Source organism: Bombyx mandarina, chromosome 06 (genome assembly GCF_030267445.1).
Source record: "Bombyx mandarina strain Sakado chromosome 06, ASM3026744v2".
NCBI classification, from domain to species: Eukaryota; Metazoa; Arthropoda; class Insecta; order Lepidoptera; family Bombycidae; genus Bombyx; species Bombyx mandarina.
The window spans coordinates 14,030,107-14,048,851 of NC_143213.1; the positions used below are offsets into that span (position 1 = coordinate 14,030,107).

The 18,745-nt window shown below is 39.0% G+C and overlaps 1 protein-coding gene across 1 annotated transcript in view; it reads left to right on the forward strand.

Annotated features, from left to right (window-relative positions):
* The window catches only part of LOC114253579 (uncharacterized), a 79,958-nt gene that overhangs the window by 49,195 nt on the left and 12,018 nt on the right, over positions 1 to 18,745 (forward strand). Inside the window, exons 2-3 of the mRNA XM_028188507.2 lie at positions 15,371 to 15,579; positions 17,734 to 17,869. Of these exons, the coding sequence (XP_028044308.2) occupies positions 15,371 to 15,579; positions 17,734 to 17,869 (345 nt within the window). The remainder of the gene's footprint in view (positions 1 to 15,370; positions 15,580 to 17,733; positions 17,870 to 18,745) is intronic.

Below are 18,745 nucleotides of genomic sequence, written 5' to 3' on the forward strand. Positions count from 1 at the left end.
AAATATGAAAATGCTCGGAATTAAATAAAAATAACAATTTTGTTTTCTCTTTAATGTCTCCCCCGTCGGACGGATTCCTTTTGTTTGTTTTAAGTTTATTTAAAAAAAGTTTAGGTCTTTTATTTATCGATTGAGGCACTACGAAGTCTGCCGGGTCAGCTAGTAATGCATAAGGCAGTATGTTAATTCGCTATTTTATTTACCAACGTGTCCAAACCAACCGAATGGTATAGTTATTAGTCGGTAACGTGTTTTACTCAAAAAACTCATTACGTTTTCACTTACTTTACCCTTCTAATCAAAACAACGCCAGCCTTCGTGAGCGTAAAGTTCCCGAAGTCTGGAGAGCCCGATTGGCTCGATTAATGTAGCAGAAAATGGAATTTCCTTCTAGTGCCGTCGATAGATGCGTAACGTACCTGCTCCTTAATTCAATGATCATTATTTAAAAGAACTGCTATGCTGAGGTAATCATTTGTGGGATATTTAACGACAAAGAGAAGATCTTCCACAGAGCGGTTAATATTGGTCGGTAGACCGACTTGAGAGGCTATTTCAGCGTAACCTTAACTAGTAGGTGAGCTCACGGGGTTCACACCTGAGGACGTTGCTAACACGAACCCTAGCAAGAGCCGTGCTTCGCAGAATCTACCACCGGATCGGAAACGCGACCCACTGAGAAGATCCAGCGAGAAACTCACTGGGCTGTGTCTGTGGGTTAATTTACTCGTCGAGCCCTTCATCGCAAGCGACGGGTTCGACGAGAACGATGACCGGGCGAATGTTATTGTCCGGAACTTGTATATACGATTGATTTTGTTGAAAATGTCGTAAGCGAGATTCAGGCATCTGTCAATTATCTTATATTGTATGATGGCTGGCTACCCGCCACAACACTCTCCTCCCCGTCACATCATTGTGCTATGAAACAGCCAGAGACGATTGCAGTTCCTTAACTAAATGCCAATCAATTACGCTCTAAATATATTGGAAGGACAATTAATATTTATTATGAATCCAAATCCACTGAATGCCAAACGACATTACAAAATATATTTATCTAAATAAATAAAAATGTGAAATGTTTGTGTATTCCGTGCGTTCCTAAAACCTTTTATCCGATTGCGATGATTGGCGTGACTATTGTCGGTACTCCAAGGAAAGTTTCCGTCACAGCAACTTGCGAGTAGTTTTAATAAATCTATATTTCTCATACAATAAGCAATAGTCACAGTAGCGGTAGCAATATATAATTTAATAGGAGAATGCCATTCCGAATCAAAATTTGATTGTAGTCGATAGTTTTGTAATAAGAGTCTCTAGTTATATCTAGATCTAGAGATCTATCTATCGGATGTTTTAATGTAGGCAGCGGCTTGGCTCTGCCCCTGGCATTGCTGACGTCCATGGGCTACGGTAACCACTCACCATTAGGTGGGCTGGATTCTCGTCTGCCTTGAAGCAGCAGAATTTTTTTTATCGGATATCCACTGCTGGACTTAGGCTCTATAGTGTGTCCGTTCCAAGCTTATTTAAATAATAGATCAGACCAAGCTCGTGCAGAGTTTCTCAGTTGAACACGTCACGATCCATTATAAACAAACACGTGACCAAAAGCATTCGAGATCAACGTTACGATTCCAATGTAATTAATATCCCTCGGAGTAGGTACGCAGCTTTTCAGGGCACGTGCGCTCGTGGAAACACTCCCATGAGAGGTCTCGTGCGTTTGAATCATTTCAAAAACAATTCAGCGAAATTATTTGGAAGAAATAACATTTGTTAGGTATTTATAAGTACATAATACAAGTTGCCAGGATATTACATAAATTATAATAAAGTCTGCTATCGTCTGGACTTAGCTGCTACGCATATCCGATGAAGTTGTCAATTGTATTATATTGAATATTAATAACATGTGAAGTATTTAACTAAATCGCGCATATGTGTAAAACTAATCTAATTATTCCTGAAAATAGATAATAGTACCTCAGATATAATTAACTGAATTTATTTTAATAATAATTTTAAATAAATATTCAATTGATTCGGTTGGCTCCACCCATCTAGTGACGTTGCCGATCGTACCACCATTCCGTTGTGGTGGGGCGATCAGGCAATATATATTCGAGCGCATCGGAGTAGCATCTCGGCAGAGAGTTGAAAGTGTAAACACGATCACTGTAGACAATTCTGTAAGTGAAAAGTGGAAATAAATACAAGTTAAATCCCGATTTAACCCACGAAATAATTCACAAAATCATAGACGAGAAATGGCTATTACGTTATTTTTATACTTAGAACATAATATTCACGATCAAAAACAATCAACCGCTGTGATAATCTTTGTAATTCGTGAACGACAATAATGATGATCGATTGATAAATATAATAATATGTATATAATAACTTTCTCATTCGCTGACTGAACGTCTCTGGCAACTAATAATACACAAACCGACTACGTTTAATTTGCCTCAAGATAAATTTAGATTTCGAATAACTCAACAAATCAGTACCACTTTTTTTTGTCAATCATAATTATCAGAACCCTGCCCCCCCTTGAGATATCTGGTAGAAGAGACAATTGTATATGACGGAGAAACGGTCCATGGCTTACTGGTTGTAGGGCCTCTTGTGAGTCCGCAAGAGTTGGTACCGCCACCCTGCCTATTTCTGCCGTGAAGCAGTAACGCGTTTCGGTTTGAAGGGTGGGACAGCCGTTGTAACTATACTGAGACCTTAGAACTTATATCTCAAGGTGGGTGGCGCATTTACGTTGTAGATGTCTACGGGCTCCAGTAACCACTTAACACCAGGTGAGCTGTGAGCTCGTCCACCCATCTAAGCGATAAAAAAAGTTTTTAAACGATGATGACATTTTGGCTGACGCCATTCTCTTCATTATGGCCATTGGCTTCCATAGTGATAGTCAATAAAACTTACTTTTCCAAGCAATTAACCCGTTTTATTGAATTTCTGCGGTATAACAATAACAACAGCGAAGTTCAGCCTTTCGTAATCGTATTTATAGTAGAACAGTGGGGTAGTTTGTCTAATAATTTTCCTGAATACCGTCATATACAATTGTTGATATGCGTTGGACTTATAACAGCTATCCAACATAACATTGAGGAAACAGTTAAATCTAATCATCTTAGTTAAATAAATAGCAGGGTTGCGCGCCGATATGATAATTATTGTTTCAACCCTCAAAAAGGAATGCACGGGTGATTCGCTTTAGTAATAGTTAACAGTAATAAACGGCATGGTATTTATTAGTTTACACCTATTATATATGAGATAAACGATTTAAAAATATCCAGACCCCAAATATCTAGAACTGTGATTCTAAATTAGTATTTTTCGTATTTAATAACATACTATTCCACACAGTGTTTTTAGGTAGGCGTAAATCAAGTTTAAATTTCTATTTTATTTATATACCGTTAATTTTTAAGATGGCTAAAAGTGTGACGTAATTTAAAAAAATAGGGTTTACAATCACTGATCTAGTACCCATATCAAGGAAACTTATTTCAATCGGGAATCGAAACCAAACCCTGACCGAAATTAGGGTCATTGTCGCTTATCTAACAAGGCTACGTAATAGCATTAATAAATATTAAGAATACGTAAATAATACCTAATTATTGATACCAATTGCTTTTATTCTAAGCGTAAAATACGTATAGATTACAGTTAGATGCTTAATGTACCACGAAATAAGTATCTTTTTGTTTATTTCGCCTGTTCCTTGATGGATCGAGCGAATGGGATTATCTAGAGGTACTATTCGAAGAAAAATTAGGATTTCTGATACCTTGAGTAAACAAGACCATCCGTACCAATAATGTTATCATTGTCTCTAAAATAATTCGAAGTCAAACGATCAAAGATTTACTTTTCCCTATTTATTGGGAGTGTTAAAGATCTTGCGAGGCGATAAGGAGGAAAATGTTTTGTTATTGACAATTTTCCTTGTAAAGGTGGAAAAAATCAACAATGTTTTTTTTTATCGATAACCTAAAGCTTTCATCAGTGGTAATAAAAAAACGGCGAACGAGCTTAGAGGAAAAAGTGCGGAACCGTTTTGTCTAAATTTTTTTTAATATTCGACAAATTCATCGTCGAACTATTTCGTATCTTCCATGAGGAGTACTCTGAGGAATTATTTGAGGTGATTCCATCATCTCGTTTTTACTATCGCACCGCCTGCCACAGAGTAGAGTTCATCCATACTACCTGGAGCCACTGCGTTCATCCACAGTGCGTTTCCAGAGATCTTTTTAGCCACGTACTATCCGGCTTTAGAATGAGTTCCCCTCCACAGTTTCCCGAGCGCTATGACTTGTCCTTCTTCTAACGAGGCTTGTGGAGAGTACTCAACGGTAGGCAGCGGCTTGCCTCTGTCCCTGGCATTGCTGAAGTCCATGGGCGACGGTAACCATTCACCATCAGGTGAGCCGTATGCTTGTCTGCCTACAAGGGCAATAAAAAAAATCGTATACTCGTTAAACCTGGAACGCAATGTAAGGCGTAGCCTGGCGGTCGCTCCCGTACTTACTTGAGACCGCTAATTTCGCGTGTCAACTAATTCACGTTACATTGCGCGCTGAATAAAAAACACAATTTCCGTAAGATCCGACCATGCTTTTGGAATGAGGTTCCCAAACGTGGTTTGCGGTAGAAGCTGATTTGTAGGAATTTTTAATTAAAGAAAACGCGTTATTTACCGCTACGTAAAATTCTCTCGCTCTGTCTGTCTCTATCTATTATGTACGAGTGAGTATATAGGTACGAGTATCCAGCAGACAAAGACTTTTTGATTTTAGAAGATATTTATGATAATAAGAAACCCAGAAGCCACAAAATTTACTGCTTCCCTAATTTTTTTTCGTATTGGGAATCACATTATTATTTAATGTGTGCCCAGAATACAAAAAAATATTCCTACGATTTTTTTTTATTGCTTAGATGGGTGGACGAGCTCACAGCCCACATAGTGTTAAGTGGTTACTGGAGCCCATAGACATCCACAATTTAAATGCGCCACCCACCTTGAGATATAAGTTCTAAGGTCTCAAGTATAGTTTCAACGGCTGCCCTACCCTTCAAGCCGAAACGCATTGCTGCTTCACGGCAGAAATAGGCAAGGTGGTGGTACCCACCCGCACGGACTCACAAAAGGTCCTACCACCAGTAAATACGTACTTCATTAGAGTACGTATTTCATTAGAAAAGTTGCATCGCTCAACACGAATACATCGGACGTCTTATCCGTTAGACCACGACGACTTCGAATTTCGAATGCTAAATATCTATTTTGTAATAAGAGAGGTAGTTTTCACCGGGTTGGCTATAGTATTGTTAGTTGGCTATAGTCATAGATTATACACTTAATATATTTGAGAGCTATAGTACTAACGCCTCTCTTCGTATTTTTCAATAATTTTTTTGCAGGAAATTCATGTATTAAGAATTATTTTAAATTTTCGATTCTCTCTACATACATTTTAACTCCTTTAATACCGTATATAACTATTACGTAGTTTATCCGTGGCCATGGCGCTTGCAACAGCATTAAAATATTTGAAACTGCTAGAGAGCTTTGGGGACAAAAAAACTTGATAAGAATCATTATTTTTGAGTCCACGCGGGTAGGTACCACCACCCTGCCTATTTCTGCCGTGAAATAGTAATGCGTTTCGGTTTGAAAGGGCCAGCCGTTGTAACTATAATTGAGACCTTAGAACTTATATCTCAAGGTGGGTAACCAGTAACCACTTTTTTTTCTTTTTTTTATGGCTTAGATGGGTGGAGGAGCTCACAGCCCACCTGGTGCTAAGTGGTTACTGGTTACCCACCTTGAGATGGACATCTACAACGTAAATGCGCCACCCACCTTGAGATAGAAGTTCTAAGATGTCAGTATTGTAACAACGGCCTTAACACCAGGTAGTCTGTGAGCTCGTCCACCCATCTAAGCAATAAAAAATATATATATAGTGTACATTTTCTCGCGTAAGTCTTGAAAGAAACATCTATAAATAAGTAATAATCTTAATAATATAAATAATACGAGCGTGAAGAAATAGTTCCAGCGGAGTACGTAAGTGATAAAACCTAGGAATTTATACGAGAAGTGGGATTGACTTTGCCGTGTTTCGCTGCAAACAGCGTCTATAACTTGGGAATAGTTTTTCGGGCGTTTGATTTAAGTGAGCGAACCTTTTTAGGTTTTAGGAGGTACTATAGGCGAAACCTTTTCTATTCGAAGGATATAGATAGATCTCTTTGATTTTTTTTTAACGGTTAATGCAATATAACATTTTTTCTTTATTGCTTAGATGGGTGGACGAGCTTACAGCCCACCTGGTGTTCCACTAGTTCTGCGGATCTCGGTATTGTGCCCTCTATCCTTGGCTCTCTGCGTGACTTGTAGTCTAATATAGTAAAAGCTCCTTATTATTCGAGCTTTGACAATTCACGGATAAAAAAAATGCGACCCAATTCACTGCTATAGATTTCATTATTCGCAGATCTAATAGGTACATTAATACATACGCATTGATAAAAAGGATTCTATTGGAATATGGTAAGTGTCCAACCGAATATCCTTTGTAAATGCGTTTTTATATATTCACGGTTTCTGTATTCGTGGAATATTTACAGAACATATACCCCGCGAATAAGAAGTTTTTACTGTGTACTATATTTTTGGTCCGACTTTTAGTTTGTCTGAAGAAAAAAAAAAAATAACTAGACACGGAAAGACAAAGTCGTTTCTATCGACTTCAGTAACCACATACAAGATGCTCTATCATCTGCCCTGATAATCAAAATCCTGCTAATACCATAAATACGTTTGTGAGGCTGGATGTTTGTCAGACTTTCACGCAAAATTATATATTTTGATGAAACTACAAAATGTCAGAACTTATTCGAATCGACATAACAGTATGATACAGAAAGAAAAGCAATAGGGGACGCGCGTGTAGACTTTAAGCATGGGTGCATATCCAGCTTTCACTAGAGTAAGCTTTTTCGTTATTTCCTATAGGCATGGTAATAAAAAACAGACCGTCTACAAATTCGTTGGATAACAGGTAATTTGCAACGTAATTTATGAAATAGGCTACGGTTGAAAGGCGATTGATGTTATTGATTACATTATCTATGTAAACGTATTTTTGCCATCGAAAATTCCCCGGAGACAGCGAGGGGGAGTCGCAGGAAATTTCCATTAATTAACGTTAAATAAATTTCAAATTAAAATTATTTGAGGTTTTGTATTTGGTTCGATTGTCGTGAGTCAAAGGCGTAAATAAAAGTACTTTAGAACTTTCATATATTCGTATGAGCAAGTCACTATTTGTAACTTTACAAAAACAGCAGTGTATTAAAAAGAATATGGTACATTGCAGTTTTCGTAGTCACGGGCGACTAAGGTATTAATTCCTTGTTTACAGTTGGTAATAAGCTTCTTGTGATGTCATTATTATTAATTAATAAAAAATATTAAATTTTTATTTAAAAGTCTTCTTTTATATTTAAAATGGAGCGAAATCTAGCTAATACATAAAAATAGCTAATTGCAAAGTTGTACAGAACTACATCTACCTCGGCTTTACTATCTATCTCAAGCAAGGGAGGATGTGGTGATGAGATCAGACGATGCGCCATCACCAGGTCGGGGCTGGAATGGCTGGGAAAGATTTGGATGTATAGGATGATTATCAAGAAGACTAAGGTCAGATTGATGAAAAACCTTATGTTTCCAATCTTTCTCTATGGAGCCGAAACTGTACATCTACTGGTTTTAAAGTTATTTGGTCACATCTCCAGAAAAGAGGATTTAATGGAGAGACTGATAATCCAAGACCGGGTGGATAAAGAAGGCAACTGAGTTCACCTTGGTCCATGTACTCGAAACGCTTCGAATCACCAGATCTGGAAGCGCATCGCTAGGAAGGCAATCTTCGAGAGCATGGGGGACCTAACAAATACTTCTACATATACATCGGCAGCGTAACCACGACCACTTTTCCCAGAGTGTCCGACTAAGAGGAATGACTGATCTACCCTTTAAGCCGAAAAAACAAAAGTCCTTGCTTGCATCAGATTGTTAAAATAACTCAAATAGTAAAAAAAATCGACACAAACCTACGAGATGTGTAAGTAAAAGTTACATAAAAAATACACTTGTTTCTGAATATAAATTACCCACTCAGATATTTGCGATCTATATCCCCGATTCAATTGGAATTCCCTCTAAAAGATAAAACTGGGTAAGGAAAGCAAAGAGACCTCAGGGGAGGGAGCCGAATATAATCGTGTTTTAGATATGAAAGCAGGTAGTTCCTACAGTGTAATATATAATAATGTAGAGGTTTACAAAGTACTTTCCATGCTTTATTATTCTGATATCCGATCTCGTCATGGTTTTTTGATTCCTGGTTCCAAATATAACTTAGGTTTTTAAGTATTTCCTTTTTACGTTCAATCAATATCAATTTTTTTTTTTGTTGCTTAGACAGGTAAACGAGATGACGGCTTATTTGAGGTTAAATGGTCGCTGAAGCCCATAAACATGGTAGGCAACTTGAATGTTGACACCCACCATGAGACTTGAGGTCTCAGTTGTATAGTGATTACGCATTTTTAGCGGGTATGATTTTTAATAGAGGAATAATCTTCGTTGATTGTGGAAGTCATTCGTGAAAACGAGCTAAGTAAAGTTTGGTTAAAGCAATTGGTGGCTTGCAAGACTCGAACACCGGTTAAGTCGCAGCGTTCGATATGAGTACATCGGTCGTCTTATCTTTTAGGCCATGATGACTTCTAAAGCCAATATTTTAAATGCGAGAGCATATATAAAGTAGATATAAAATTTACGGTAGGCACCGACTTGGCTATGCCCCTGGCATTGCTGAAGTCCATGGGCGACGGTAACCACTCACCATTAGGTGGGCTCGTCTGCCTAATAAGGCAATAAAAAAAACATGAATGATAGCTGATATGCCTTCAAACACCAAAAGTGCTGTTTCTATATTCGAAGGCCTACATCAAGGACGAACAAACACTGCCCCATATAGTTGTTTTAATATTTACACTTTATTGTTACCCTAATAGCTATATGCTACTTTTTCAGAATTTCTGTAGAACAAAACTGTTGTATAGAAGGCATCGTTTTTAGCAATTATACCTGCCCATTAACTGTGTCTTTGATTGACTTTGACTGTGACTTTGATTGACAACTTAAATGTTGATTATGTTTTGGTGTGCAATAATCTCTCTCTCTCTCTCCTCCCCTCCCTCTTTCCCTTTTTTTCTCTCTCTTTCCCCCTCTCTCCTCCCTCTCTCTCTCACTCTCTCTGTATTTTAGGTTACTTTTTAAATACGGTATTGCTTTAATGTATACTTGTCATTATATCTTTTGACTTAATCATATTATACGTATTGTTGTTTTAACGCAAACAAAAACCAATGAGCTTATAGCCGATCTCAAAGTTAATACATAATATAACGAACTTCAAAGCCTATTAAAGTGTTCCTAAAAGTTCCGCACCTTTTCCGGGCTGGTGCTTTTCGTTTTGTTAGGGGAAACGCTGCTCATTCAGAACATAGAAAGTTAGCTTACGAAATACTTAAAATTTTAGCATATTTCTTTTGTTGTGCGGATCTAAGAAACGAGGTTGAAAGCTGCTTTTCGATTTTTCTACACTATCACATCTTACTCACTGTAACCGGCGCCATCTAGGTGGGCTTCGGAAAGCCTGCCGACCGAGAGGGCTGGTGGTCGTCGCGCCCACGATCGCCAGTACGGCGTCCCGAGGGGGAGGGTGAGATGGGCTCCGCTCTAAATGCTTCACTTTCCCCCCTATGCCTTTTCAGGAGTTCTGTCTCATGCGAGATTTGGACATTGATTGTTGAGCGACAGGAGGTTTTAGTCGGTTTGACTCCAACACCCCTCCACTGAGGACGGCACGGCGGGCGGAAGGCGGCGATTTCCTCCAGAACAAAAAAATAATCACATCTCGTATTTTTGTTTAAATTAAATTTTTTCGACGTTACGCGCTGTTAATTATTTTTTCTTTAAGTTACTAGCGTCCAGACCATTTTAACAAGTAGGCAATACTAGGTAATAATAAGTAGCGTAATGTTCAGAAATACCTAGTCAGGTCATAAATTCTGTCACATGTTTAATGTAAAATAATTGAAACAAGTTTATTCATTATGTAACCATTCATATACCAAAATGAACTTAACAAAACATAGATTCTTATGACACTAAAGTTTATTCAAAATTACCTCCGTGATTTTGAATACAGGCCTTCAATCTGCGCGGCCAGTCGTCTATCGCAGCACGAACGAGGTCCATTTCAATATCGGCGGCTGCCTTAATCAAGGATGTCTTGAGTGACTTCAAATTGGGATGAGGCTTTGAGCACGCCTTTTCCTCCAAGTGTTGCCATATCTTGTAATCTAACGGATTCAAATCTGGACTGGAGGAGGGCCAGTCTTCGTGTCGGATGAAGTCGATTTCACGCGCCGCCAGCCAGTCTTGTGTGCTCTTCGCTCTATGAGCTGGCGCCGAATCTTGTTGGAATACCCAGTGCCTGTTATTGAACATGGTATGAGAAACAGGTTCCACAAGGTTCGTCAGGACTGTATTTTGATACACAACTGCATTCGTTTTTACACCTTTCTCACAAAAATGTACCTCTGTTAAGCCCCAATAAGAAACTCCCAACCATACCATGAGCGAGGATGGAAAATGACCTCGTTGGACACGCGGAATACGGTTGCTCGCTTCTTCACTACTGTGTGCGTACACCTTATCATTTTGTTTGTTGTAGCTCTCTTCTACGGTAAAAATTTTTTCATCCGAAAAAAGAATTTCCCGATATTTTTTTCCCGCGTACCGCTTCAACAAAGCGCGGCATCTCTTCAGTCTCAAGTCCATTAGACGAGCATTCAAATGATGTCCTGTTTTTCTTCGATATGCCCGAAGCCCTGAGTCTTCATTTAACAACCTTTTCACCGTGGTTCTGCTTAACCCCATCTGAAGGGCCAACAGTTTCTGCTTACGTTTGGGATTTTTTTGAATTCGCGCCTTCACAGCTTTTATCACTGCTGGAGTCCTAACAGACCGAGGGCGACCACTTCTTGACCTGTCATCTACACTAGAGTCTTCATTGTATCGTTTGATGGTACGATAAACGAATCTTTTGGTTATATTCAAAATTTTCAGTATGTTAACAATTTGAATTGGCGCGTAACCGCAACGATGCAACGCAATAACTGCAACACTGTCTTCTTTAAGCGTCCACTCCATATTTAAAAATGAGTAAAATTCTAAATGTATACTATTTTTATTTTCATGAACAATTCGAAATTCGGGTTCAATAGACTTTTTTGTGGCCAGCATTCTAAAAGAAAAGTTTTTACTGTGTGACAATACTTATGACCTGACTAGGTATTTGCAGGAAACTGGTAATGAAGTATGATTTTAACTTTGACTGTTAACGTTATTTCAACGTTAAATTTAATTAATATTCTCTTTTATTACTTTATAGTCTTCTTCTCGCTTCGGTTTCCTCAACAGTGAGGGTCGTCACCACATTTTAGTAATACCACGTACTTTATGGTAATCTATGGATTTTCCCCTCAAGCCGACTGGTCCTCGTAGGGGATAAAGACAACAGCCCTCCAAAACAACACAGAGAAATAACTACAAAGAAATAAAAATATACGCCGCAGTTGGAGGAGGATCTGTTTGTCGATTCACAAACAGATCTACAGAAACTAAGGAAAATCCAAATAAGACAGTAAATTATATAATTATAATATGGTTCTGAATAAAAGGCTATTCATTCATTCATTCGTTCACTCTATATATTTAAAATTCTTGTTCACTTCGTCGATCTAATTGGAGTCAGAACACATATTCTGAATGCTCATAGTTGAAGTCAGTCTACGTTAGTAGCGTGTTACTCTTGTGTTGTATATAAATGGTTCGGATTTCTAAGATCCATTACATATTCCTACCGAGCCAAGTTTCTGCGTGTCTATCCGTCCGTGGCGTACTGGGGAACAACAACCTGGTAGGCGGTATATAGCGTTCTGACCCGGCAGGCTGATTCTGATCCAGCGGGTCATCCTGGAACACCAGCGGCATTACAAGGGGGCTGAATGTGCCATCGTACTACGGACACTGGCGAAGTTGATCGTCAACTATCGCCTCGACGGGTACCAGGTGTCCTCAAGGTGGCGTCGCGAGTCTGGTTGTAATGTAGACCGCGGAAACATCTCGTTCTCATCTTCTTGTTTTTATCATCGCACCGCCCGACACCGGAGTAGAGTTCATCCATACTACCTAGAGCCACCGTGCTTGTCCACAGTGCGCTTCCAAAGATCCTTTTTGCCATGCACCATCCGGATTTGGGACATACTCTCCTCTACTGTATTTTCTGAGCGCTATGACATGTCCTTTTTCTAACGGGCTTGTGGAGAGTAGTTAACAGTGGGCATGGGATTGGCTCTGCTCCTGGCATTGCTGACGTCCATGAGCGAAATCAGTCACCATCAGTTAGGCTTTATGCTCGTCTGCCTACTGGGGCAATAAGAGAAAGAATACCCTACTCTGCCCAGATTCTAACTCCGTGCGCAGATCGGTCGTCGGGTGAGAGAGTGCAAGGAGAGTCGTTTGGTGGGTAGGGTCCTAAAAATATTTTTGAGTCCGTGGTTTGCTTTCAATATCTACAGACCTTCAAGTCCTACCTACCCCGCGGGTCTATTAGACGTGGATGCCTCGCATGAGTCTCGGCCCCCTACCCAAAAAAAAAGTATGTACGTGTCACCTTGAGTTCGCCCATCCATTAGGTTGAATACTGGGCCATACAATCCCTTGGTAAAAAAAGGGGTAGGTAATTCTAGCTTGAGGTCATTATGTGTTATTTACCCTCTTTTATCTTTATATACATAAACGGGAAACAAATATTTTTGAAGTCAAATATAATACATAATTATCTTTGAAGAAAGTTCACAGAACGTAATTATCTGTGCCGAATATATGTAATTTTTGTTTCATAAGTATACTGTGATCGAAAAAAATATTGAATAGAAAAGCCCGAAATGCGGAGCTTTTACGTATTCATTACATTACGTCAAGTCTTTAATAAGCTTCTTAAGCTCAAGGGTAATCACGCTGAGATGGACTAAGCTCAATGTAGTCATAAAATATCAAAATTGGACGTTACCAAATAGGCAAAAGAAGTTTATCTGCGTGAGTAACTATATTTACTATATTTAATTATAGTAACTACATATTTACGTTTATTGAAAACCTTTGAATTAAGCTCAAAGTATATTCTTAGTGTTTGCTTCTAAGGGTTATGAAATCGTTGCTTATTGTGAGTTGAGGTAATGAAAAAAGGGTTTTTGTATATATATAATTTTAATTCCAATAATTTGCAATATTTAGAATTACAATTGTGTACACATTTTTATTGGTGGTAGGACCTCTTGTGAGTCCGCACGGGTAGGTACCACCGCCCTGCCTATTTCTGCCGTGAAGCAGTAATACGTTTCGGTTTGAAGGATGGGGCAGCCGTTGTAACTATACTGAGACCTTAGAACTTATATCTCCAGGTGGGTGGCGCATTTACGTTGTAGATGTCTATGGGCTCCAGTAACCACTTAATATCAGGAGGGCTGTGAGCTCGTCCATCCATCTAAGCAATAAAAAAAAAACATATTTAATTGGATTTATTGGTTCGATCTAACAATTCGTGTGAAGTCGTTGGGTTCTAAAGCACAAAAGCGCATTTTTGCCGAGCGATACAAGTAAACAATATTTTTATGAATACACGCACACATGTCGTACTTACGTTTGACATTTAAGCAAGAACTATTTCAATGGTGAGGAATACAAACCTCGTAGAGCACATTACAAGCCCGCAGAATATTTCTGGCACTGAACTATACAGTTTATAAGGTGGGATAGTCACTACAGCTCGTTTTAAGGCTTTGGTGACGACTTAAAACCAGGTGCGCCGACTCACTTACCAAAGTAGTGGAATAAAATAATATAAAATGATTAAAGCTCAAAATCGATCCCGCGAGCACTTTACATCTAAGTTGCAAAAGCCAATTTGAAACTAATATTTGTGTGGTTTGAAAGCTCTCCTTTGCATTAGACGGATCTTGTTTAACATTCTAGTTTTACTACAACACGCGGTGAATGAACTCAATGTTTGTTTTGCAAATGAGTCTATGTATTCTGATTGCGTGGTTTGGAGAGCTTTCAGTATTTATAACAATAACTAACGGGTCGGAATTTAAGTTATATATGATTCGATGTTTGAAAGTATATGTTTTTTTTATTGCTTAGATTAGTGGACGAGCTCACAGCCCACCTGGTGTTAAGTGGTTACTGGAGCCCTTAGACATCTACAACGTAGACGCGCCACCCACCTTGAGATACTACTACACTATACTTGAGACCTTAGAACTTATATCTCAAGGTGGGTGGCGCATCTACGTTGTGGATGTCTATGGGCTCCAGTAACCACTTAACACCAGGTGGGCTGTGAGCTCGTCCACCCACCTAAGCAATAAAAAATAAATAAATAAAAGTTACAGGTACTAAAGTCTCAGTATAGTTACAACGGTTGCCCCACCCTTCAAACCGAAACGCATTACTGCTTCACGGCAGAAATAGGCAGGGCGGTGGTACCTATCCGCGCGGACTCACAAGTGGTCCTACCACCAGTAAATGTAAAGTAATATGTGTATATTTACTGGCCTTATACCCAGGACTTTAACAATATCGATACAATATCGGACAATATCGATAGCTCCGTGGAAAATTCTAGCACAGCAACTGTTCGAACGAAAAATATATATTTATAAGTACATTCACAACTGTCCATTGTTCCATCGGTCGGGGTGTTAAATACGCTTCCCCATTTCGCAGATAAATAATCTCGGAACCACGATCGCGAAGCTTGTTATGACATTTGGTTTTTTACTGGTGGTAGGACCTCTTGTGAGTCCGCGCGGATGTGTACCACCACCCTACCTATTTCTGCCGTGAGGCAGTAATGCGTTTCGGTTTGAAGGTTGGGGCAGCCGCTGTAGCTATACTTGAGACCTTAGAACTTATATCTCAAGGTGGGTGGCGCATCTACGCTGTGGATGTCAATGGGCTCCAGTAACCACTTAACACCGGGTGGGTTGTGAGCTCGTCCACCCATTTAAGCAATAAAAAAAATAAAAAATAAAAGTTCCAACAGTTGTTGCAAGTTTCACTCTTGACCCGCACCCGCGATCACCAACCTAACAATACCTTTTCCATTTCCAGGAGTAACAAGTCTTCGAGACGTCATGCTGCTAGTTGAACCATCAACAATCATACGAGGAGGCACGGCCGCACTCATCTGCTCTAGAGACATGCAGGGGTCTCCATTGTACTCGGTCAAATGGTACCGCGGTAACCACGAGTTCTATAGATACACTCCTCTTGAAGAACCATCTACAAGAGTCTTTGGTTTACCTGGAGGTTATGTCGATGTGAGTTCCTGAAGAAACATTTTATATGACAACCGACTTCAAAGAGTAATCATCAAGATTACATTAATCTTCTATATATATAAAAATGAAACCCGTTTTCCGTTGTCACGACATAACATGCAAACGGCTTGACCGATTTGGCTAATTTTGGTCTTGAATTATTTGTGGAAGTCCAGAGAAGGTTTAAAAGGTATAAAAATATGAAAATTCTCGGAATTAAATAAAAATAACAATTTTGTTTTTCCTTTGACGTGTCCCCCGTCGGACGGATTCCTTTTGTTTGTTTTTATTTTATTCTATATAAAAGTTTAGGTCTTTTATTTATCGATTGAGGCACTACGAAGTCTGCCGGGTCAGCTAGTTAATTTATAATAATAAATAAAATACTAGTTTTTGCCCGTGACTCCATCCGCGTGGAATAGTTACTTTGGCATAACGCTAAATTTTACCCCCCACTTCATTTACGAAGAAAGAAAATATTTTTGAATTATAGAATGCTAAGGAGCTATTTAAACTCCGATTTTGAAACATTATTTATTGGTGCTCCACTTGTATTGGTCTTAGCGTGATGTTATTTACGCCTATAGCCTTCCTCAATAAATGGGCTATCTAACATTGAGGGAGTTTTTCAAATCGAACCAGTAGTTCCTGAGATTAGCGCGTTCAAACAAACAAATAAACTCTTCAGTTTTATAATATTAATATAGATATTTTTTTAAGATTAGACCACTTCGTAAGTATACCCTTTTAAGCAAAAATATTCAATATCGGTCCACAATTGTCGGAGAAAACAGTTTACATGCAGACGTACATTGACCCTCATACTTTTTTGAAGTCAGTTAAAACAGTCTTTTTTTATCTCCACCTTATCCCACTAGATAGGGTCGGCACAGCAGATTTGTCTTTTCCATTCTCTTCTATCAGCCGTCATCTCAACACTCACTCCTCTGTCTCTCGTATCGTCATTCACACACTCCATCCAAGTCTTCCTCGGTCGACCTCTTCCCCCTCTATCTTGCACTACCATTTCCATACATCTCCTAGTCATATGCAAGTCAGTTAAAAACAGTATTACATGAATATGGCGTTGTAAAACTGAAAAGTGATTTTTAATTTCATTACAATTTTTTTTAGCGGTTTTTTGTCAATTTATGTGTAGTTTTGTTTTGGGGCTTTGATTGATTAGTGGTTGTGATTTGAGAAGTCAAAGCCCTGGAAACTTTGATGTTGAAAAATATAATTCCGACTCTATCATTACTTCGTAGCCACCAATTTGCGGTAAATGGCAAAAATGAGGTCTTTCACCGACCGGCTGAGCGCTGGTTCATTGATCGGTAGACCGATAGTCTGGTCGCTGTTGGGTTTGATACTTGTCCGATTATCTTGAAATAGTTGGTAGCGCGATTCAAGTCTTTTTCCAAATTTGATTTCGTCTATAATAGCTACCTCGACACATTAATATCAATAATATCCGTCGACAAGCTTTGACGAATTTCTGGAAACATTATCGAAGCACATCGAAAGCTTGTTTTCAAATGCGTTCCGTGAGCTTTTCTAGATTGAATCAATTTAAACTGAATGGTCTTTGAAAACGATGTTCGCATACGAAAGCTTGTAGGAAGCCTTTTGAAATTGAGCTTTTGAAATTCAAACACGGCTTGATTGGACGTGAAAGTATTGAAAACTCACCGATAAATCCACATGTGTTGAAGTAATTATAAATACTGTTAGTGTATTTTCTTAGAGTTTCACAAAGTCGTGAAAATAATTTAAAATGCTTTTATGGTTCAATCTCGCGTGTTTTTTATTGTTAATACATTATTTAGAACGCTCCGAAAACTTTAGATTTCATGGTCACTCACGACTGAGGCCCTATTCGTTGACGTTTGAAGATGGTACTAATTACTATCTATTTTTTTATGAAAAAATCAATAAATAATTTTTATATAACAGAAATTTCAAAACTATCTACAAGTCTCCAACTTGCGAATACCGAAAAAAATATCGCATGTGTTAAAATTAAAAAAATAAACCCGATAAAATGACCCCTAGTTTCATTTTCAGCGGTTCGGTTTCTCATAGGTGGCCCATTTTGTTGTACACGGTTTGTAGCTTTTATTTTGTAATGGTCAATTTTATATTCTAAACTTTCAGATGAACAATTCGAACGGAACGCAAGTTTTGGTGCGAAGAATGGACTTGAGTCTGGCGGGGAACTTCAGCTGTGAGGTCACAGCCGACGCGCCATCCTTCGCCACTCAAATCAGCTACAAATTCATTGATATAATCGGTAAGTCTAATGTACACCGAAAGTTTCAAAATTATACAAAATTAAATCATCACAATTTTTATTGGTCTGAGACGGGCTCTACGATGGGACTAGGAGTAGAGGTCCCAAACGATGGTCGGACCAAATAGCGGAGGAACTGGGGGTACCTGTCAGCGACGCACTCCACCAAGTTACACAAAACGGGATCGATGGAGACAGCTGGTTGACGGAATCCGACGGAGTCACGATCCTCAGCAGTGAGGGACCGATCGAAGAGACGATGGGCTCACGTTTCGCCTAAAATTGAGTGATCACCAGAGCCATATAGTGAAAATCGCTAATCTTCGTGTTAAAAATGGTTTGAAAAACCCCTCAGCAATAGGCAAGGTCTAGTGTGATTGTGGGTTCCAGCGACAACTTCTTAAATTAAATTAAAATTTGCGTAATTACTAGTGGTAGGACGTCTTGTGAGTCCGCACGGGTAGGCACTACAACCCCGTCTACTTGTGTCGTGAAGCAGTAATACGTTGGTTTGAAGGGTGGGGCAGCCGTTGTACTGTACAAATTGAGACCTTAGAACTCAAATTTTTAGGTGGGTGGCGGCAATTACGTTATAGGTGTCTATGGGCTTCGGTAACCACTTAACACCAGGTGGGCCGTGAGCACGTCCAACCGCCTAAGCATTTAAAAAAAAAGATGTGTGGTGTCATGTCGATGGCTCTGAGATCGTGGTCAATGAATGATAAAAAAATATGTTTTTTTTTGTACGTTATTACAAAGTTAAGTCGTACACTGTGTGCATTACTAATAAAAATCTTACGTTACGGACGTTTTTTCCCGATTACGGTACCCCTTAGCATCGTCCCATAAGGAACTTCGTTCCAACCTATTACAATT